The 22,724-nt window shown below is 38.7% G+C and overlaps 5 protein-coding genes across 10 annotated transcripts; 3 read left to right on the top strand and 2 right to left on the bottom strand.

Moving 5' to 3' along the window:
- The first annotated feature begins 309 nt into the window (after positions 1–309).
- LOC113762772 lies at positions 310–4,433 on the top strand. Of its 6 annotated transcripts, none has more exons than XM_027306364.1 (3): positions 310–1,300; positions 1,680–1,749; positions 1,843–1,979. In XM_027306364.1, exons 1-2 carry the CDS (start codon positions 584–586, stop codon positions 1,743–1,745), a joined length of 783 nt encoding a protein of 260 aa, XP_027162165.1. In that variant the 5' UTR covers positions 310–583; the 3' UTR covers positions 1,746–1,749; positions 1,843–1,979. The 6 variants fall into 6 exon arrangements, 4 of the variants coding, with proteins under 4 accessions (XP_027162165.1, XP_027162164.1, XP_027162166.1 ...); XR_003467260.1 differs by lacking the exons at positions 1,680–1,749; positions 1,843–1,979 and adding exons at positions 3,570–3,917; positions 4,112–4,433 and having other exon boundaries at positions 315–1,300; XR_003467261.1 differs by lacking the exons at positions 1,680–1,749; positions 1,843–1,979 and adding exons at positions 3,570–3,917; positions 4,134–4,433 and having other exon boundaries at positions 315–1,300.
- A 2,970-nt stretch (positions 4,434–7,403) lies between these two features.
- On the top strand, positions 7,404–10,881 carry LOC113754607 (phosphatidylinositol 4-kinase gamma 4-like). The gene is made up of 2 exons (XM_027299004.1): positions 7,404–9,314; positions 10,171–10,881. Exons 1-2 carry the CDS (start codon positions 7,950–7,952, stop codon positions 10,543–10,545), a joined length of 1,740 nt encoding a protein of 579 aa, XP_027154805.1. The 5' UTR covers positions 7,404–7,949; the 3' UTR covers positions 10,546–10,881.
- Positions 10,882–11,435: 554 nt separating this feature from the next.
- Positions 11,436–12,681, top strand: LOC113761602. Its single transcript, XM_027304671.1, has one exon. The coding sequence runs from the start codon at positions 11,600–11,602 to the stop codon at positions 12,227–12,229; it is 630 nt and encodes a 209-aa protein (XP_027160472.1). The 5' UTR covers positions 11,436–11,599; the 3' UTR covers positions 12,230–12,681.
- LOC113761601 lies at positions 12,633–18,291 on the bottom strand. The gene is made up of 5 exons (XM_027304670.1): positions 15,634–18,291; positions 14,284–14,918; positions 13,939–14,148; positions 13,156–13,370; positions 12,633–12,988 (listed from the first exon to the last, which is right to left on the bottom strand). The coding sequence occupies exons 1-5, from the start codon at positions 18,284–18,286 to the stop codon at positions 12,943–12,945; spliced, it is 3,759 nt and encodes a 1,252-aa protein (XP_027160471.1). The 5' UTR covers positions 18,287–18,291; the 3' UTR covers positions 12,633–12,942.
- A 981-nt stretch (positions 18,292–19,272) lies between these two features.
- Positions 19,273–20,695, bottom strand: LOC113761964 (E3 ubiquitin-protein ligase SINAT3-like). Its single transcript, XM_027305174.1, has 2 exons — positions 20,272–20,695; positions 19,273–19,790 (listed from the first exon to the last, which is right to left on the bottom strand). The coding sequence occupies exons 1-2, from the start codon at positions 20,692–20,694 to the stop codon at positions 19,428–19,430; spliced, it is 786 nt and encodes a 261-aa protein (XP_027160975.1). The 5' UTR covers position 20,695; the 3' UTR covers positions 19,273–19,427.
- Positions 20,696–22,724: the final 2,029 nt, after the last annotated feature.

Consider the following 22,724-nt stretch of genomic DNA (forward strand, 5'->3'; position numbering starts at 1 on the left):
TCAATGGTATTAATACGTTAAATCATGAATTATGCTTCAATGTTTGAGTACGTAATTAATAATTATTTTCAATTATTACAGTCATTAATCATCTCAATGCAATAGGAGTAACAATTTAGGAGTCATATAAAGTCTTGAAAATTGAAATCACATGATACAATTGGCTATTGATATTTGAAAAGGAAGGAAATTAAAACAATGAACATGGTAGTGTATAACATTTTTTTATTTCGATTTTTTATGATTTTCTTTTTAAAGTAATGGATTTAACATTAGTGCAAAGTGCAAACATGGAGAACCACATTCTTCATCTCCGATACTTGTATGAAAGATGAACTCCTCCTCATGAAGCATATCCCATGGTCCCAGAAGGCATCTTTGATTGATACACATAAATTAGAGGATCAAATAACTAGAAGACTACATCCCTATGCCACTCTTGCCCAATCCTGTGAATGGTACCTTTTTAGCTCCCCAATCCGTGTTCAATTCTTCAAGCTTCTCCAACTTTGCATCCATCTTTTCTCATCTGCTGCCTCTGTTTAAATGCAGATTGAATTCTGACTAGCAGCCCTGTGTTTTGATGATGGACTCGCTTCTAATAAACTCCCGATTCGACGCCTTCGCCTTCCATCTATCCAAGTCAAACCTCAAGTCTCTAGAGTCCCTCCATTCCTTCTCGGGTTTCAATTTCCAGCATTCCAATAAATTGAAAAGCCGCTCAGTTCTGACAGACACAAATAATCCTCGAAACCCGAATTCAAACTGGGGAATCTATAGGTCGCCATTAAGAAAGAGACCCTTTTCAGCTTTCCTTCCAATCATCAAGAAAATAAAAGATATCGCATTAAAAGCCTCAAAGATCAAATGGGCATCCAGCTTTCAGGGTTGTAGCAGCCTTGAGGCTTTGCCGTGTGAATTTGAGGGAAAATTTTCGCAAAATGGAGCCATTGGGATAGCTCTGTTGAGTGTGACGTCAACAGCAAAGGTTAAAATAAGTCCCTTCGTGGCTACGTTAGCTGCGAACCCGACTTTTGTTTCGGGACTTTTTGCTTGGGCAATAGCGCAGTCTATTAAAGTTTTCTTGAACTTTTGGGTGGAGAGGAAATGGGATTTGAGGATAATGTTTGCTTCTGGAGGAATGCCATCATCTCATTCCGCATTGTGCACTGCATTGACTACTTCAGTGGCTATCTGTCATGGAGTTGCAGATTCGTTATTTCCGGTCTGTTTGTGGTTTAGTTTGATAGTCATGTATGATGCAATTGGTGTCAGAAGACATGCTGGGATGCAAGCAGAGGTAAACTTTTTGGTTTCTATCCCGTACCGTTTTTTAGCTCAATATGCTTTCCTCCTAATTTTATGAACAACCATTCTTTGGTTTATGCGAAAAGCTTGCGCCTTTATTATGGGGAACGAATTGGTTACTCGTATATCAGTTATACATGTAGAACTTAGGTTTGTTGAGCAAAGTGCTAAGCCATTTTAATGACATTAATAGAGCTTGAAATAGCTACTCACGTGTACCCTGTGAAATGCAACTACGGGTCAGCTCAGGCTATTAGCTATGGTTTTCATACTTTCCCACACAATTTAAGACCTACAATACCACCCTAGCCTATGCTCCATAACCACTCTATATGGTTTCAGTGCCGCTTTATAATTTAGCTATCTTCCAGGCTAACTTTATGATGATTCGAGTTCACACTCTAGCTTTACAAATGTGGAGAAACTACTGTGTATGAGGAGGTAATTTTTGAACCCTTTGAGATGCAAGTGACAGTAACTATTGTAGAAGTTGAAATTTTGTTGCCTTAATTGTGAGCCTGTATGGTGTTTTAGGAATATGTTGCGGAACCGAAGGAACTTCGTGTTTTCTAGTATATACATCACAAAAAGATCTGGTCAATACTATTCTAAAACTGCTGTTGCATAGGATAAATGCAAGAGGTCTACTTTAACTATTTGACTGGTTTAGGCTGAACTGAGCTGCTTTTGTATGGTTAGTTTTCTTCTTTTTTGAAATTCACTCACTTTACCTTCTTGAAACACTTTGAGGATATCAAGTCATCATACAAATTGGAGGTTAATCGGTAATTACTTTGAGGCTCAGATTTCTCACATCTCTCTTGCACTGTGCTTTCCTTATGCTATATTTCTCAATGCATTAGCTTTTGGGCAGCGGTACATTCTTGTTGCTTAATTTGACAAAACTTAGGCTTAAAACAAATTTGAAATGCTCAAATACACTGTGACACAGTGTAGGCATATGCGGTAGAATTGCTGGGGTTGATGAGAGGCCCTTCTGAATCATGTGCAATGATTATTTGTTGACCTGAGTAGATCATATAAAGAGATTTCAGATTTCCAGTCTAAGATGCATGGAACTGGTCCTCCAGGAATACAAGGTGCTTTATTTGCATGAGGAACTAGTTTATGGTGGATCAGTTTGGAACCAGTTGGGATCTAAGAATAATGCTATAGAACCAGTTGGGTTTTCCAGTCGGCATTAATGGGAAGAGTATTGTTAATTTATTGTGCGTTTGCTTATGTTTTGTATTACAATACATTTATTAACACCATCAACAAGCCAAATTTTCAATCAAAAAGTGAAATTTTCTGTTATGTTGTCTCTAATGCTTTGTTAGTCTGGCAAATATTGCTGGCCACTTCTTTGCAACTGTAACAAACTGACAAGGCAGTGGTAGCAAATCACATCATCCGTTTGAATGATTCAGTAATAAAAGCTAAATGCCTAATTCAATCAGGGGGATCAACAAGATGACAATATGCAGCATTAGATGGTGGTAATGTTTTTTAGATAGTTAAAACGACGCTGTTCATCCAGCCTTATTGTTATCAAAGGATTAAAATGAATCTCCAGAGTCTGTGCTGCCCCTTAAAAGAAATTAAGACAGGAAATCAACTTAGTGGTTTTGTGAATATCCTAATAATGAAGAGTGTGCCTAAAATTGTAATACCTGAAGTTGATATCATCGTAGGATGTCGAAACATGGTGCTCAGTCATTCTGAACATCTCTGCACAAAGTAGCTTCTGAAGAGAATACCAATAGATAGTCGCATAAAAAGGTGTTTTAGGAGCTTGTACCAACTGAAGATCTGGTATTTATAATTCCAAATGCTCTCTGGAACGTACTTAAAGAGGAATCCAAATTCATCAGGTCTTTGATGATGTATATGCATACAAATAAAAAATTGCAAGCTTATGATCTGGCATACTTCTGCGTATGGAGTGTTTTATGTTTTTAAGTGACATGAGCATACGGGAACATACCATTTTCATTTGATATGACATAAGTCTGGCTTTTGGCATCACATGTTGGGCATTGTAATTGATGTGGCTTTTGTCCTAGGCAGTCTGCCATTGAAAATCTGTTTTCAGTCATTTCGTGGTAATTCAGCAGGCAAAATTTTTTTGCAATTAGGACTCACATGTTAAAGCTAATATATTTTTTATTTATAAAAGTTAATATTCTTGCGAAACTTCAATTCAAGTTTCGGCTAATCTATGTCGTATGAGCTAAAATTGGGGTCATGCTGGAATCCAGGTTCTGAATGTGATTATTCAAGACTTATTCCAGGGTCATCCTATTAGTCAGAGAAAGCTCAAGGAGCTTCTTGGGCACACTCCATCCCAGGTGGTTGCTGGAGCTTTGCTTGGAAGTATTGTTGCTTGGATCTGTTGTCAGGGTTGTGCTATTGCTATGTGATCGGTATTCAGCAGGTGCATTGTCAAATAGACTGGTACAATCCTTTGCAACCTGGGTTTCCAAAAGCCTTGGCGTCTGATGAAAAGATAGCGGTTACCATGTCACACAAACCTAACTTTTAATCTGTAGCATAAACTCGAGCGAGAGGTCCAGTTTTAGTGCTTAACCCTGTGACATCCAACACAGGTTGGCTGCCTTCCTATTTTTGATATACTGTTAATATAATTTATTATTTTGTAGTATGCTTGAAGGATTTCTGACAATTGTAATGTCAAAAGGGTTGCAATATTGTAACCTGTACTCTCTTTACAACACCAATAAAACCTTTCAACTCCACCTTCACTGTCTAGCTAATCACGAGAGTCTCATTTATGTTTTAGCTGTTTCGATAACAACAAATAGGGGATGGCAAGTCAAGACCCTGCACAATACAGTCGGATGCAACTGGCCAAGGACCAAGCTCAGGACACCTCAACCAGGAGATTTGTTCCTATTCAGATAGCTCAAATACATAACAAGAGATGTACAGTCAAGAGTGCCAGAGATTTGGAACCAGACTGTTTTCTGCTTTTTATTTAGTTGTAAAATTGGCCAATGGGTGACTTGCTTTGTGTTTTCAATGCTGTATCCCAACACACCAATTGAATACTTGTAATGTCTCGGAAGACATGTTCTAGAGGACGAACAATCATTTAGTTGTTAGGATAGCAATTCGGATCATACCATCCTACGATTTGGATCAAGGCTAACGATCCAAATCGTTAGTAGGATAAAAAATTAGCCTTAAATTAATAAGATTAACAAGATCGTGATCTACGATCCTGTTATTTTCAAAAAATTAAGTAACAATTTTTAGTATTTTGACTATATCTGTATGTAGAAAACTCGAAATTAAGTGTCATTTGTTGCGTTGTAAACTATGTTCAAAGGGCTTTTAAATCCATGTAAATAACTTACCCAATTCCAAACCTACAAAATTTGATGAATCTTTAAATTTGACTCGTATGTTTCACTAAAGTGGATGGATGGTCTTTGCTATGGGCTATCACATGGAGCTAGTGTTGGTGTCGTTATTATAATAAATTAATATGGTTTAGAGTCTATAGAAATGAATTAATACTTTTGCTAATTCTAAGTGGATGAGTGGTAGGTTATAAATTTGAACCCAAGATACATGTTTTGTAGCACAAAATTCTATTCTCAAAATTTCTTTAATTATTTGCTTATTGTATATCGATTTTTTAATCAATTAAAATATATTTGAAACATTTTATTATTTATGTAATATTTAATTATCCTATTATATAAAAAATGATGTAATAATCAATCAATAAATCATAGTTAACCAAATGTATGTGTTTAACTATTTTATTAATAAGATGATTTGTACAAATATAAAGTCAATTTTTCTATGTATATTGTTCCATAATTGAAATTGGATTTACAACAAGAAAGAACAAGTTGTTTAGTTTAATCAAAATACATTTTGAATACATTATAAGTAGTCCCAAATTTCTATATATTTTTAAATTTCCCCAAATACTTTATATAACACGATTCGAACCTTAATTAATAATATAATTATATTAATTGCACATGAATTACATTATTTGTTACTATATTTATGTATTGCAAACTTAAAAATTATAAGTATGACAATATATTACATTTTTTTGTAAGATCTACCGATTCTACGATCCAATCCTGCCAACCAAAAAACGGTCCTAGGTAGGACCTCGATTTTGAAAACCTTGCGAACAATTAGCACATTCATTAGTTGCGGATGCTTTTGGTTGTTGCCAGTTAATACACCATTTCAGAGGTCGAGATTTGAGTCGAGGCACTTGAAAGCGTATTGTGAACATCCCTGTAAAAAAGTGCATCATGATTTCTTCCGCAAGTGATTCTTGCTGGAGAAAATATGTTTGTTGCCTCGAGACTTTTGGGGGAGTATTGATGAAATGAATTCAAACAAATGTCCTGGTTGTGGAATGTGAATGTTCTGCAGGCGGATTGCTTGCTTCGGTTTCCATATATTTCTATTCCAAATCTTCGCGCATTTCCCATTTCCTTTGCTCTTTGGAACACATTTGGGCTTGAAAAGGAATGAGCTCTCAAGAAGATAAAAACTAACTGAAAAACTTGGGACCGGCGTTTAACAGCATGAAATTGTCAGAAGAAGAAAAGGGTGATGGAGTGATTTGGTACCGAAACAATTGCAAGACAGGTTAGCTTAACCAGCCCACTGCTCTACCTGCAGGTTCCTTCCATCTCCTTCACCACTTTGGTTGGGAAAGAAATGGAAGAAAAGTAACGTGGGACGAAAAAGAAAGCGAAGGCCCGGCTAACACGCTAATTTTTTCCCCCTTTCCGGTACAAGCTAACGCGATAACTTTGCCTAGCACACGGCCACGATCTCTTTCACTCGGACGAAATTAACATTAACTATTAGTAGGTTTCAAGGATAGCGATCCACATGCAGTAGATGGCCCCCTTTTTTTTTTTTTTTGTCTTGAAAGCTAGATAACAAGATAAAAATTGGCTTTCAACATTTCGGACTAGGAGCAAGAATCTGACGACATTATTCGTATACAACTAGAAAAGGGGCAAGGACTTGACTACACATTAACGGAGTTAACAAGAGTAATTAACTATTGTCGTCCGGTCAAGAAAAAGATGGGAAACCCCCAACTTTTCGATTTCGTCTGAATGGGTTCGATTGCAATTATCATCATAGGTTGATTATATTTTTGGGACCATAGATTGCTTACAAGAGTTTTTACAAATCGTTTGCGTACCAATTGAAAGCTCTCAGGTATAAACTATGAAGTCTAATCTTCAAAGTCCCTAAATAGAAGCACTTGTTTAGTATAATTTTTAGGAAGAATCATTCAAAATGTCCTTTATAGAAAAAAAGGTGATTGAAAATGTCTTTTTAGATTATTTGAATTTTTTTTAAAAAAAGTGAGATAAAAAGGTGATTGAAAATAGGAAAATATGTTGACGGTGCAGCTAAAATTTTTTTAAAAAGCATGTACATTCCCAATAGATTGAAATTTTTTATCACCATTCGTATTCCTCATCAATTATATAACGCGTCGATGATGAGGCTATGATTCAATAGCATATATTTAATTACAAATTTATGTGAAAGTCACCTATCCATCAATGTTAAAAATAAAGCATAATTGTGAATTGGGCCCAACTGGACAGGCTTTGCTTATCTGTATCGATTGCATTTGCTTTCGTCTGACTGTAACACTTGTAGATGCTGACTCACTCTACTCTCAAGGGCCAAAATGAAATTAACACAAATATAATTTGCCCCAGCCATAGAATATGTTTGACGAAGGCCTCTCGAGACAATTAAATTATATACCCAATTTACGATATAAGTATATACGCTCACATTTATTGTCTTTCCAACATTTTCATACTTTCCTAAATTAGTTTCGATTTTGTTAAAAAAAATAATTTAACACATGAGATGAAACTATTTTAACAAAGTGTCCAGGGACTCCTTAGCAAACTCCTCCGCCGAAAAAATGGAAAATGATAAAAAGTACTACTATACCATAAACGGTCCCAAAACTTATGGCTAACGGCAAAAAATTTCCCCGTCAAAGCAGCTATTCAACGACTATATAAACCCGACGGCCAAAACGCGTTCATTTCTTCTTCCCCAATCCAACAGCCGACGACCAATCCCCGAACTTTCTCTCTCCCTTCTCGTTTCTAAGCAGAAGAAGAGAAAATGAAATATTAGCCAAAAAAAAAAGGGAGGAATTTCGTACAGCTCCTAGCCGGTTTTCATCCTCTTCGTCACCCCTATATTGCCTCGTGGATCACTACCCCTTCCTCGGTTCTTGCTCATTTTGGTAAGAATCCGGCTCCTTTGTGCTCAATCTGCGACGATTTCCATTTAATTCGGCCTTGGAAACCCTAATTTTATTCAGCTCTGTATTTTTTAGGGTACTTCTAGATTGTTCTTCTTGTTGTTAATATTGGATCGTCATGAATCAATAACGTTTTTGGGTGGTTCCTTTTTTTTTCGTGTAAAGTTTCTGTACAGTTTGAATATATTGTACAGGAGCCTTGCATAGAAAAGACATGGGTGCAAAAAGGTGGTGACTTTTGGTGGATTTTTTTAAAATTCCTTTGCCATAGGTTAATTTGATTTTTGGCAATTTAGGGTTTGAGGAATTTGAATATAGAAAAATGTCGTCAGCGGGTGTTGTTGTAATTAGTCCAATCCGAAGTGAGGGATCTGTGGTACTTTCACCACTATTATCACCTCTAATGGATAGCCGGGAGTCCGTTTGGATATACCTTGCTATGTCTGGGTCCGTGGTCCCAATGAGGGTCCTGGCATCCGATTCTATTGAATCCGTGAAGTTGCGGATTCAGACTTGCAAAGGCTTTGTGGTGAAAAATCAGAAATTGGTGTGTGGAGGCCGAGAATTGGCCAGGAGCAATTCTCTAGTTAAGGATTATGGAGTGAGCGATGGGAATGTTCTGCACTTGGTTCTCCGACTTTCTGATCTTCAATCTATTCACGTGAGGACTGCCTGTGGGAAAGAGTTCACCTTTCATGTTGAGAGGAACCGTGATGTTGCTTATGTCAAACATCAGATTTCCAAGACTAAGAATGGTATAAATGACATTGAGGATCAAGAGGTCTTGTGCAATGGTGAGAGGCTTGAGGATCAGAAGCTCATTAACGATATTTGCAAGCATAATGATGCTGTCATTCATTTGTTTGTGCGAAAATCTGCTAAAATTAGGGCCAGGCCTGTTGAGAAAAACTTTGAGTTGTCCATAGTTGCACCTAAATTGAACGAAGTGAGAGAGTATGATGTGAACAGAGAAGTTGGTTCTGGGAAGGTAACAGATCAAAGTCCTTTTGTTCCTAGGAAGCCTCCAGATAGGGAGATTATCTTGGAGCCTGTAATTGTTAACCCAAAGATTGAATTACCTTTGGCTCTCAAGGAACTGATAAATTCCGCCATTGATGGGTTAGAGGCGGGGAGTGATCCGGTGAGGTCCTCTGAGGGCACAGGAGGAGCATATTTTATGTTGGATTCATCACAAAGTAAGCATCTGGCAGTTTTTAAGCCAACTGATGAGGAGCCTATGGCTGTGAATAACCCCCGAGATCTGCCCCTCTCTGTTGATGGTGAAGGACTTAAGAAAGGAACGAGAGTAGGAGAAGGTGCGTTGAGGGAATGCGCTGCCTATATTTTGGATCATCCAAAGAGTGGTCGGCGCTCGTTTTCAGGTGAGGATAAGGGTTTTTCTGGGGTGCCACTTACTTGTATGGTTAGGTGTCTGCATAAGAAGTTTAATCATCCGGGTGGAGTAAATATGAAGATTGGGTCCTTGCAGTTGTTCACGGAAAATAATGGAAGTTGTGAGGATTGGGGTCCTAGTGATTTCCCAGTGGAAGAGGTACATAAAATTGCAGTGTTGGACGTGAGATTGGCTAATGCTGACAGGCATAGTGGAAACATTTTGGTCAACAAAGGTGATGATGGCAAGACCGCACTGATTCCAATTGATCATGGTTACTGCTTGCCTGAAAGTGTAAGTGTTCTTTTTCTCCTTTGTGGATGGTCTTGGTTATTTAATCCTTAACTGCACAATCCTTTAGGTCCCCTTGATTCTGATTATATGTTGCATGGTCAAACCCTAACATAGAATACCTGCTTTTATTTTGTGTTATATGCATTGCTCTAACCATGGATTTTTGGCTTAAGACTGACCATCCTGTTCTTTTGTGTGCCTAATACTGTAATTCTTAGAGCTCGAATAGAGTACTCGTGTCATTGATATTGGTTTGTTTTCTTAAGATATAAACTCCCTTTTGATCATTTATTTATCTGTTAAGGATGTTTCTGAGGCTCAATGTATTGGCTTTGAGATACGAATATAAGATAGAAACCGAATAAGTTGATATTGAAATTAGCCAAAAATATGTTGTAACTCTCAAATCTTTATCTGATGAAGAATATGCCTCCAAGAACGAAGACACTAAGGGCTTTGTCAAATTCATTTTTAATAGATGGAATTTCTTTTTTAAGATTAAACAGAATCAGTTGATATTTCTGAGGTGAGTTTAGGATCCTCGTCTAGCTTTTTCCCTTTAGATTCACACACGGATTATGTTGTTAGAAGCCTTGTGGTCATGGCTTTTATACCAATGTTAAGTAGCTTGTATTACTTACTGCCTGATGCATCAGCTTACCCTTCACTCATTTTACTATGACCTTACTGGTTTTTGATTTGTCAGATCTGTCTGTCAACCTCGTGGGCTTATGGGTGATTATTGATTGTTGCATGATGGGTACTTAAAAGTTTTGCATAGAAAGAAAGAGTTATATAGGTAGTTAAAATAATTAATTGTAGCTTACGTTTTGATACGGTTGCAATTGTCTTGCAGTTTGAAGATTGCACATTTGATTGGCTGTACTGGCCACAAGCTCGTAAACCTTTCAGTCCTGATACCATTAACTACATTAAATCACTGGATGCTGAAGAAGATATTGCCTTGCTGAAGTTCTATGGGTGGGATATACCTGTTAAATGTGCGAGGATACTACGCATATCCACCATGCTTCTGAAGAAAGGCGCCGAGAGGGGGCTAACTCCATTTGTCATCGGTAACATGATGTGCAGAAAGAGACTGAACGAGGCGTCGATGATTGAGGAGATAGTTCAGGAAGCTATGGATTCCGTGCTGCCAGGTTCGAGTGAAGCCGGCTTCCTTGAGTGTGTGTCCGCTATTATGGATCGCTGCCTCAATGAAATCGTGTAGGTCTGTGGTGCATTGAAGAAGTCGGCACATATGTGAGGGTATGTGCATATATGAATAACAATAACGGTAAATAGTGGTACGTTGGTAGTGGGTTCTCGTGGCTCAATTTCAAGTGAAAATTTGCTTTAAATTCTTTTTAAATTCCAAATCTTTCATCAGTTAAACTGGAGATGACCCTTAGTGGGTGTAGACAGGCTCTAGTTTCTTGAAAGAGTTAATGCAGAATTTTTAGGACACCTCCCTTTATATTCTGTGATTTATGATCTTAAACTTGAGCATCAGTTTTTTTTTTCCCCCCTCATTGATATGATTTGCATAGGGAGGAGTTTGATTTGATGTTTGATTGGTGTCTTAATTCTTATGCGAATGGAGTTTGCATGGGGAGGACGAGGGTATGGGACTTCACAACCATACCTGACCTGTTAGGCGTTTGATTTAGTCCGCTTCCTTGTTTAACGCTCTCTTCCTTAAATCCGTGACTTGGTACCCAATTCACTTCAAACACAATTATCCCAAACGTATCTCTGACTCAAATTCCTATGATTAGCTTAAGCTTCCGACAACAACTCCAAAACCAAAAAAGCGTGCCAAGAAACCGGTGTTCCTCACCCATAAATAAACGCGCTCGATGCAACCAGAACCCTTAGACAGCAAGCTTAGTCCTACAATAAAGAGAGAGCACAGTCAGCATTCCTGAAATATCCTAATCCTCCCACTCCCACCCAACAGGTAACATGATGAACACAACAATCTTTGACGTCAGACAAAATACAAAGCAAGAGATTGTACAGCGGTATCTCATCTCAGCGGCAGTAGATTTAAAGCTTACTAGACTGAGATTATCCCCCTTCTCCAGTTCTCTCCTTCCCCCCCCCCCCCCCTCCTCTCTCTCTCTCTCCCCTTTTTCTCCCATCCACCCAGCCCTTTTTTAGTTTTTTCTTTCTCACCAAATCCTTCCTATATTCTCTTAAGAGCTTTTTCTCGCTCGAAAACATACTGAACAGTCATCAAGAGAGGGAGAGAGAGGAACACGTACTCCCAAGCCTCGACCACCATGATGCACGACCCTTATGCTCCTAGATCTAAGTCCAGCAGCAAAGGCCGTACTAATTTAGCTTCTTGTATAGTGGCCACAGTTTTCCTTCTCATCCTCGCCGCCGGGGCTGTTGTCGCTTACTTCTTGCTTCTTAAGCCCAAAGCTCCCAAGATAGCCGTGGACGCTGTCCAGTTCCCCACTTTCTCCGCTTCCAACGGCACCGTCAACTTCACCTTCTTCCAGTACGTGACCGTCACCAACCCCAACCGGGACGAGTTCACCCATTACGACAGCTCCCTGCAGCTGGTCTATTCCGGGCAGCCCGTCGGCCTGGTGTTCATTCCCGCCGGCAAGATCCAGGGCGGCCGGGCCCAGCACATGTCTGCTAAGTTCAACGTTCAGTCTTACCCTTTGCCGCCTGCTGTGGCAGCAAGAGTTGGTGACAACCAAGCTGCCGCCGCCGCCGCTGGTGGTGGGGGGTCGGTGGGGCCCATGGTGGCAGGCCCCACCATGGAGATAGAGACGAGGATGAAGCTGGAAGGGAGGGTGCGGGTGCTGAAGGTGTTCACCCACAGGGTGGACACCGGGGTGAGGTGTGGAGTGGTGATTGAGGTCACCCGCGGTTCTGTCTTGGGTTTCCACTGCTGATGATGCTGGCTTTCTTTTTTTATTTTATTTTATTTTCTTTATTTAACGTAGTACTAGTAAGATTGAGTAATGGCTAGGCCAAGCCAAGCCTAGTAGGTAAGGTAACATTTGTTATGGTGTTTGTGCTGTAAATGCATCCAATTAGAAAGTGCACCGCCAAAAGGGAAAGAAAACTCTGCACTTTCGGTGTGAGGTGTACCTAACTAGCGAAGGAGAGAGGTAGTATTGCAATTTGTAAATTTTAGGAGCAGCAGCTACTGGGTTTTGTATCTACAAAAAAAATTTCCAAGAATTGTTAATGCATTCCTAACATGGAGTTTAAGCAAGGATTGGTATGGTATGATAATAAATCCTCCCATCCCATCCCATCCTCTTGTAGCCAATTGCGAAAAGTAAACAAACATGAAAGGAATTTGAAGGAGTGCAATGCTTATTTCCTTCTTTTTTCATCACATTGCAGCTGTAAGAGGTGGCTGAATGAGGGAGGCTTCAAGATACAATTTCTACATCCAATTCAGTTCAAACGTCTAACATCAGCACTGTAATAACCAATGGCCAAGAAAAACTTCGAGCTTGACCAGCCGCAAATTGACTTTCCAAATTCAGCTTCAGAAAGTAGAACATGCACATGCCAAGGGTCCAATCCGTAACTCAAAACTCCCTCCCTCTGAACTGGAAAAAGTGGAAACCATCCAACTTTGTGGGATCAAGAGTTACAAGGAGCTGGTAGGTTTTTTCAGCTTCCTCCTCGACCTCTTCCTGGTTCACAACAAGAGCGAGATTATAACATACAAACCGGTAAAAGGAGGTGGGAAAAAAACAAACACAAAAATGGTCGTACTCATCCACAACATATTTAAATTTGCTGTAGAGCCAAAAAGAAGCATGCTGCACTTTTGTACAGGCCTGCAGGAGACCAAGTTTACCTTCTGACACGTTTCTTCACACCAAATACCCCTTTCATTAGGCCGTTGATATCCACAGAGCGTTCCTGCATGATCTTATCATGATATATCTTACTTCCAATTTCGGCAATTAATTCTTCTACTTCTTCCAGTGATTGATCCACATTGAGCTGCACCTCCCCTTTTCTGATGACAGATACACCAAATCCATTGGATTTGGCTTCCCGAAAAGCATCCTGCACACAGTTAGCAACAGTCAGGGCGGGAATGAGAGGGTTGCCTATTTGAATAACAACGATAACTTTCGAGATTTATCGTTACTGAAAATCTTTACACAGTCACAGAACAAAGTCGTCCAGTAGCAGTACAGAAAATATATGAGATTCAGCAGAGTAAGAACGTCCATTAAACCTTGATTTTCTCTAACAATTTAAGTACTATTACTCGAGTATAATCATTCAAGCATTGCTGAAGCCCAATAGCTTTGCTTTAGTTCACCAAACTAATCAGGCAACATGCACTGCCTAGATGTATTTACTTTCACCATCCTCTCTATCCAAGGTAAACCCTGAATCAGATTCTTCAATTACTTCAGGAAGAGACAACTGATTGCTCCCCTGAACTAAACAACCTCTCCCGGTTCAGAAATAATAGCTACCGTTGTTTAGAAATATCCTTGAGTAGCCTCCTTGAGTCACCTTGATTTTCTCACTTACAGCCAATCGAAGTACAATATATTGCAAGTAATTTTAACATAAAATTTGCAAAAGCATAGTGATATAAATACACGCAGGCACCATTTACCTTAGGCGGTCGTGCAACAACGAAGGCATTCCCGTTTCCAAGCATTTCCATATGTGCCTGAATAATGTAGCACATATTTTTGCAATCGCCAGCATCTTCAAAAGCAATCACATGATACTGCTTAGGATCCAATTCAAGATCAGCAGCCATCTCTAACGAATATAATCCTATTTTCTGCTCCCCCTCTTGCTCTGTGTATAGTTCGATACACTACAAACCACATAGGGAAAACCACATTATTCAGAAAACAAAAAAATTATATTTAAAAAATTCACCACAGTTGACATTTAAACATAAGACCACCAACACTTTTATCACGTAGAAGAGATTTATTGCACAATTTACCAGTACATAGGGTAGATCCAGCCACCACAAGTAATCCTCTTCCTTTTCATCAGCATATTCACGATACTTGCTCACAACAGCCTGTGGACCAAATACTTCCATTTCTCTTTTAACCTTATTGAGTTTTTCTTTAATTAACTCTTGACCCCTTTCAGGCAATTTATCCATCAAATCAGCTGCTTCCTTTATTTCTTTCTCAGTAATCCATCGGTCCAAGTCCTTCCCCATATCCCTCATAATGGCTTTGACTTCTGGATCTGTTTCTGCATTGTAAGACTCTAGAAACCCCTGAGACCATTTCCTCGTGTGTTGCCAGTACTCTTTGCCTGATTTTTTGCCAGCTCTAACAGAGCCATCACTCCCTTCGACAACTGTCCTGGGAGTTTTGGGAGTCTTTTTTTGAGGCTTTGTATATTCATTACACAATGCCGAGGCTTCACCTGATGAAGATTCTTTTGATAGCTGAAGAGAGTCTTCCTCATTTTGCTTTGTGATATTTGACTTCCTAACATTGTCAGGAACAAGTTCTTTCCGTTGAGCTGAGGAATTTTTCAAAAACTCAGGAATTTTTTCCACAGGGGGCCCTCTCCACCGAGGTATAATTTTCTCTGGTGGATCATACAGGCTAATGCCATCTATAAAAAAGGATAAAAATATCAGATCTTTTGTTGTGCAATTATTTTGAAGGGAAAAAAATGCACAAACATGAAAAACCAGTCAAAAACAGACGAAAACTTCCATAGAATCTCAGACAGATACTACAAACTCAGAGCAGTGGCAGATCCATTGAAGCTTGTTCATAAGTTTTAAAAATAACACTAATTCCAACATAAGAGAAATATAGGGCAAAGAAAAACAAGATGAACACCGAAAGAATTACTGTATAGCTTTACCGAAAGAAATATAGGACAGTTGTCCCTTTGTACCCTTGTCCAATTACTGTATAGCTTTTGTGATGATTTATAAAACTAACACGTTTCGACAAAAAAAAAAACACCGAAAGAAGCTCTAGGGAGGACTTATTCTCAGGTACATTTTTCATGCTTATAAAATCTAGGAAAAAACGTTAGCACGCTACTCCGATGAAACTGCAACTCCAAATTCATAAAAAATTCAAACATTGCCCAACCCTCATTCCGACAAAACCCCTACACCCCCAATTAGAGAGAGAGAGGTCGGCTAATGTTGCCAGGAAAACAGTTGGAGTCTAACTTATTTAAGCAATAGACAGAAGTAATGTAATAGGCCACCTCAATACTTTCTCAAAGTTATGAGTGCTTTACTTCAGATTCTTAGCTCCGTATCTAAGAGCTAAGAACTGAACAGAAAAACTGACAAAGAATTTATTACCTCGTCCATAATCAAGGTTCTCAATATTTGAGTGGACCCATTCATGCAGATTCGCTAACTTAGCATTCTCTTGCTCAACTTTCTTCTCAAGACCACTATAGAATGCAATTTTATCTTCATCATCCATTAGATGAAATGGATCTCTTCCAGCCATTTCATTTTCACGAACTTTAAACACGATTTCTCTCAGCCTTTCATTTTTCATCCATTCAAGTTCATTGCCATCTTCACCAGGCATAAGTTGACCCATGTCTGCCTTTAAGTTCACATCATCATTTGTCCTGGCCTTTGCCATCATATAGTTGTCTCTAAAGCCAACTCCAATCTTTTTAACAATGGGTTCAATTTCATGGAAGTTCTCCTCTAGCCAGTTCTCCTTATTCACTGATGAAGCCAGCTTCCAATTTCTGCCTTTGCTTTCTTCACCAGATGGATTTCCAGGCAACTGAAGATTAACCTCTCCTTTTGGTTCTTTAACATCCTTGCTACTATGCTCCTTGGCTGGAGTTTTCTGGTTTCCTCCAAAGATTGAGTCTACACAAGTAACTGAAAAATCTAAAGATTCAATGGAATCAGAAAGAGGAAAAGGTTTGCTGTCATCTTGCTCTTCCTGGCTCATGACAATGTCTGTTTCCGTCTCTTTAGGTAACTTTGCTGCAGATGATTCAGTTTCTGAAAGTCTCATGGTTCCAAGATCATCCTTTAGTTGTTGACCTCCTTCCACAATCTTGGGATGTCTACCGATGGTTGGAAGATATTCTGTTCTTCTTGAAGAAGATATCTCAGGTGTACAGATAGAATCATGGATCTTGGTCAAAGTGGAAGTGTGGGGTGGTCTTTCACTTCCATCTGACCTCTGGCTTGTATCTACATCTCTTTCCTTCTGGTCTAACTCAGTCAAAAAAGGGTGAACCCGTTCCTCAGTTCTTGCTTCATGTTCAAAAGTTGACCCTATATCGTCATGCTTTTTTGCGAGGTATTCTCTTGCTTCTTTAACAGATTTTATCACCCTAAACTTCCTTGCAACAGAACTATGACTAGCTTTGTTCAAATGATCGTTGGAAGTCTTGGATTGTTCAGAGTCTTGCACTGCATCAAATGAATGCAAATCTAAGTTAGTGACATCCTTTTCTATCACAGGCCTGTCACTGCCATCTAGGAATTTCTTGCTTATGAGTTGACTGGATTGAGTCCATGCATTTTCAGTTGAAGCGTCATCAGTGTTAGGCCCACTCTCATCTTCCAAATCTTCAGACAAAGATGTATGCTCACTAGTTCCACTACCATCCCTTGCTTTTCCTTCATATCCATCAGGATGCTCCACTTGAGACCTATTGGCAAATCCATGCTTCTGATTTATTTCCTCTCCATTGGACAATACATTAAAAGTCTGATGATCTTTTGCATCACTATTATCAGGTAAAGAATCCCCTTTTTCACTTTCTCGCACTTGCCTCGCCAGAGCTCTGGTTTCCGGAACTTTATGATCAACATCCACAGATAAGTTATCCTCACTAACCACCACGTAGTTGGGTGAGACAGGAGTGTCATTTGATTCCCCCGCTTTCAAAATGCTGTTCATTAGTTCTTGCTTATCAAGCTGAGGCCGCTCAATAGAAGCAGTTACTGGCTCTGTGGAATCCTGAATTACTTCCAACATGCCTTTCCTTGTCTTCTCTTTCTCCAATCTAGCTTTTAATTTTCTCCTCATCATTTCTTTCTCAGACCTCGTGTACTCCAGCTTACCTTCCTTGATTGTAAACAATCGCTTGAAAGCCAGGATTACAAAGACACAACATGCCACTGTGATTCCAACCGTGGGCAATTTCGTTTGCAGAACAGGTCTTAGACTAACTCCCTGAATCATATTAACAAGGTCAGATTTTGCTTCTGAAGCAACAAACTTTACCACAGAACTATTCCCGGGAAGCACATCTTTGCCATTCTCCAATTCTCTAGCCACAAATTTTGCACGAGAAACTCTCTCATTCACTAATTCAGTAAAATCCTTCACATTTCCCTCCATATACAACAAAGGGTCGACCCCACTTCTTCGGAAAATCTCATCCTCGTTAACAGCAACCCTTTCAACCTTAGCCTCAGAATCTTGAAAAATAGTAAAAATAGGACCAGTCCCTATACCCCAAAACTCAACATCCTTCTTATACTGCTCAACCCAATCCTCTAGCTTATCCCAGAACACGTTCCCACCCAAAAGTTTTGATTTTGATTCCAATTCAGTTCCTCTGATGATATTCCCAGGAGGATTAGCAGCATCAGGACTAGTAGCAGCGTTCTGAGAATCAGAATTGGGACTGACCTGTTTGTGCTGAGTGAGCTTTTTCCTCAGATAGTTTTGGCGGTTGGAGGGGCGGCGAAGTCGAGCACAAAGTTTGAGTCTTGAGTGCGAAGAGAGGGGTGAGTATATTGGGGAAAGAGGGAATTTCTTGGAGTTGGGTATTGAGAGCCTTGATGAACGGGTCTTCTTCTTCCATGATTTGAAGGGAAAATTGGGAGAGAAAATACTATCACTAGTTGGTAGTGGTGGGGAGAGTAGATGATTGCTCGAGGTTGTGGAGCGATTGAGAAGATCCATGGATGAAAGTATTAAGTAGTTCACATTCTTGTTGGACGATAGGGGGAAAAAGTGCATAAACTCCTAATAAAACCCCGTGCAAATGGTTCATCATCATTATTATTATTATTTTGCAGATAGCTTGAGACTGTATTTTTCGTTTTTTCTTTTTCCCTTTTTTTTTAAAAAAAAAATTGTTTGAAGACGCCACGAATTAGAATTGTACCTTAAATTAACTGCATCCATTTCTTTTCTTTTTTTTGTTATTTTTTAGTATTTTTTAACTAGTGCGGGCGACGGACGTCGAACTGATTCTGGGATTCTAACAGGGAATTGTATTCATGGTCTGCTCCCAAATGTTGGGAAATTGAAAACCACATCTGGATGGGATTTTCTTGATCAGTTAGACAATGATTATTTGGACGACTAAAATCCTCGAAATGAAGATTTTGCCCCATCCATGGCCATCTTCTAATGGGAAGGGAAGATGGGGAAGATGGGGAAGATGGGAAGGGAAGACAGGTTAGAAACCATAATAAAATTAATGTTTTTCATTCCTTATCAAGCGGCATACTTACTGAATACAAAATGCGAATTCATTTGCATTCTATCGTTTCTTTTTTTTTTATTAATTTTCCTTCATTTTTTTCAATAATATTTTGCATTTTATCCAATTATTTGGAACATGACAATCTTGCACATCGCTTCTTTCCTCAATTTACACGAAGCACCCTCCTCTGCAATTGCCATTGGTAGATAATATTGGAAAAAGTCTGTCAGCATCTAACTTCCAATTATGGGGTAAATTTTTTTTTTAAAAAAAAAAAAAAAAAAAAATCACTGTTGAACAATAACCTTTGAAAAACAAATAAAAGAAAAAATAAAAGTTCAAACAATTTAGCCGTGCAATTGAAAAAAGCATGATTCCGTGAAAATGCCCATTCTTGCATGCATGCGTAAAACACACACAACAGAAATAGAAATAGAAATACTCCCATCATTCCTGACAAGGAACAAGGCTTGTTCTTTAGCAACTCTCATCTTAAATTTGATTGTAAAAAATATAAGCAACAATTCCAAGAAAGCGAGAGAGTTTATTAATCAACTCCGGCCAATTGATGCACATATTCAATGATTTTGGACATCTCAAGGCACATATAACGTGAGAAAGAAAAAAAATCAGCAAAGGTACAGATAGATTAGTGTACTGGGAGTAATTTTAACTACAGAGATTAGGTATGCATGCCCCGTTTTCTGGATTCTGCTGTTCCTTCCATATTCGCCCCGTTACACGTAGCTTGAGCTCTTTCCTGTCTCCACCAGAAAAGAACAGAGCCATGTTGCGCTGTATAATCAGACCATCATGGCTGTCCCTGACTTTCTTGTGACTGTCTCTAATGCTTCTAGGAGTGCCCTCCCAGGTGAGTTTCCGGCCATTGCCTCCAACCTCCAAGCTGTAGCTGAAGTTCCGAGCTTGCATCTCATCTCCCATAAATCGAAGAAACGCCATATAAACAGGAGCCATGCCAAGTTGAAAAGCTTCAAAATGCAGGCAGAAGTAGTGGCTGAAACAATTAAAAACCTGAAAAGGAACACAGTATAGAGCATACTCATCACTCACCAGTAAAGGGAAGCAAAATGCAGTCCTTGGCCAAATTCTTTTGAAGTCACTGCTACATAATGAGCATTTGGTTCCCTTAGGCCTTATCTTTCTTTTTTAAAGAAAAGGGGAAGAGGTGGTGGGGGCAGATATTCTTTGGAAACACTGGGCAGTTATTAACTACTAAGCACTGAAATCATAGAAACAAGAGCTCTTCTAAAGGAGCAGCGGAAAAAACATGAGCATAACAGAGAAAGGAAGTCTGAAATGAATAGGTTCTGCATAACACGATGACCTACATATGATAATAACAAAGTATTCTCATGAACTTAACTAAATCAGAGTACAGCTGGCTCCAAGGTTTAACCCATAAGTTACAACTAAATATTCAATATCCACCATAAAGTCCAAATTTGTTTGGAAGCAATATTTAAGGAAAGAATACAGAAAGGAAATCACTTACAGTTAGCATCCATGTAGCATTTTCTACTTCTCGAGGATTAGATTTGACATAACGGTGATTAAAAGTGCAGCCAGAGTGCATGTCCACCTTGTGATCATCTCGCAGATGCGCAACTAGGTGAGGAATATCACCAAGAACTGAGCACTCTGAACCAGCATATGGACAGTTGTAAGGTCTAAAATTACACACAGCCTCATGTTTCAATTTACTGTAATAAGGGAAGATCTCAGGGCATCCAAGGGAGCAATACTTGCACGGTAGTTCAAGTGATTCAGCCACCTTCTCTAGTGCTAAACATCTTATGTCACCAAGCTCCTGCCTACATGTTGGACAGCGATTATGTACCCTCACTTTACAGGTGGAACAGAGCGTATGCCCATTGTGGCACTGCAGTAAACAACAATGCATTTGCTTAAAAAGCATGTTAAAGAGAATGCCATGCAATGATAAAAAAGGGAAAACCTGATCTTTCTGGAAGAAACAGTTAAGATGCTATGAAAATTGTAAATAGATTAAAACAAATCACTTTCAATAGATTAAATACTAAATAGAGATTTAGTTAGAGAGATTGAAACAATTCAAGCAACTCTCAGAAAAATAACTCGAGAACTGACATGAAACATGTAACAAACAGCTCCAAGATAAATGAAAATGGTGGAGCATTATTAACAGTTCAAAATGCCACTAGAGGGTCTAAAATGCTTCTAGCAGTCAAAGTACTTACACATGCACTCACATTCATCGATTGCTTTCATGAGGATGTATCTTTAGTTAATCTGACCAACTCAGGAGTAATCAAATGTAATATATCCACTAAATTTAGAGAGTCAATGGTACATTATCTCATGGGCAAAATTCCATAGTGAAGTAGTTTTATTTAACTTTCAAATACTTTACCACAAGACGTACTATTCTAAGGTGTATGTACGTATACGGTTTATGATTTTTTTTAGATTAAAGATATTTGTTGATTTTGTTCATATCCTGAATATAGAGAAAACTACTCCTGAGAAAGTGAGTATAAACTCTAGTATCAACTCCTTTGTCTGCAACTATTTTTCTTTTATTCCGAAATTTCCTCCTCTCCTGTTCTCCACTCTTCCCTCTCCTTCTCCTCCTGTCTCTTCTCCAAATCTTCCAACCAAACAGTCCATTCACTTTTTGATGTGCAGCCACCAAGGCCCAACACTAGTAATACTAGTTTTAGTTTTGTAACCATTGACTTCTTGATAACCTCCTTTTTTATACTAACCCTGCAATTTCTTTTTGTTGGCATCATTGTTTATTAATAAGGGTTTACTCTTACTCCTGATAAGGGCTTGTACAGTGGCAGTTCAGTATTGATCGTGGTGGAGGAAAAGATTGGGAGTGGAAGAGGACAGCAGAAGCGCGGCATGCGGTCTACTCTTCTACTTGATTATTCCCTTCTCACATATGCATAGAAAAATGATCGAGAAGGAGAGGAAAGAATTAAGGGAGTTTGGCTAGAAAAAGTAAAACTCAGAGGAAGGAAGAAAGGCAAAAGAAGAAGAAAGAGTCTAAGAATCGGGCAACAGAGTTTCCACTAACCAAAGAAACGATATTTATTTAGTTTCCAATAAAAATATCTTTAATATGGAAAATAACCCTTTATAGAGATACATCATGTACAATCACATATATGACGTTATTCAAAAATAAAGCTGCAAAATTATAGCTGAGAGTAAGAGATTATCCCAGCTCTCGAAATATTAAATCCCTGACTTCAAAGTAATGCTGGATAATTGAAGCAATAACTTCCAAGTTCAACCAAAGATCAACAATAATAAAGAAAAGATTCCACCAATAGAACCTAGGATGCTTTTATCATTACTTGGAAATACACACTTAAGGTGTCTAAGCCCCCAACTACTGCTGGATAATTCAAAATAAAATCTTATTTGAAGCTACAATTTTATGAGTTGACAATGATAATTTAAGGAAAATTACCACAGATCATGTTTGATAAGAAAAAGAAAGAGGATGTAACAATTATGCAAATCAAAAGAAGATCCCTGGTGCTTGACAGAGAAATATAAGCAAACACCACTAAACCAACAGGATAAAATATATTGGGTACTCACACATGGGTAAGATTTTAAACAGCACAAGTTATAGATAGAAAAAGATTCTGAGCCACATTAGTTCCATAGACTAAATTCAGATCCTGCATATCCCATGGTTTTTGCTTTGTGCCTTGAAGGCAGTAGGTGAATGAAACTTGCTTAAGCTAACTCTTCGGATGTAGAAGTTACACCAACATAAAATGTTTCATTCTGCTATCAAAACAAGAAATTAGGACAAACAAAATTTTGATCCCCCACGTTTTCCTTAAACCAAGCAAGAAATAATAGAAGATACAATGCCAACAAAATTCCCCTTTATCTCGTGCTTTTTGAATTTTTACAGCCTCTTTTCTTCTTGTTTACGCCACA

Source organism: Coffea eugenioides, chromosome 2 (genome assembly GCF_003713205.1).
Source record: "Coffea eugenioides isolate CCC68of chromosome 2, Ceug_1.0, whole genome shotgun sequence".
Classification (NCBI taxonomy): Eukaryota; Viridiplantae; Streptophyta; class Magnoliopsida; order Gentianales; family Rubiaceae; genus Coffea; species Coffea eugenioides.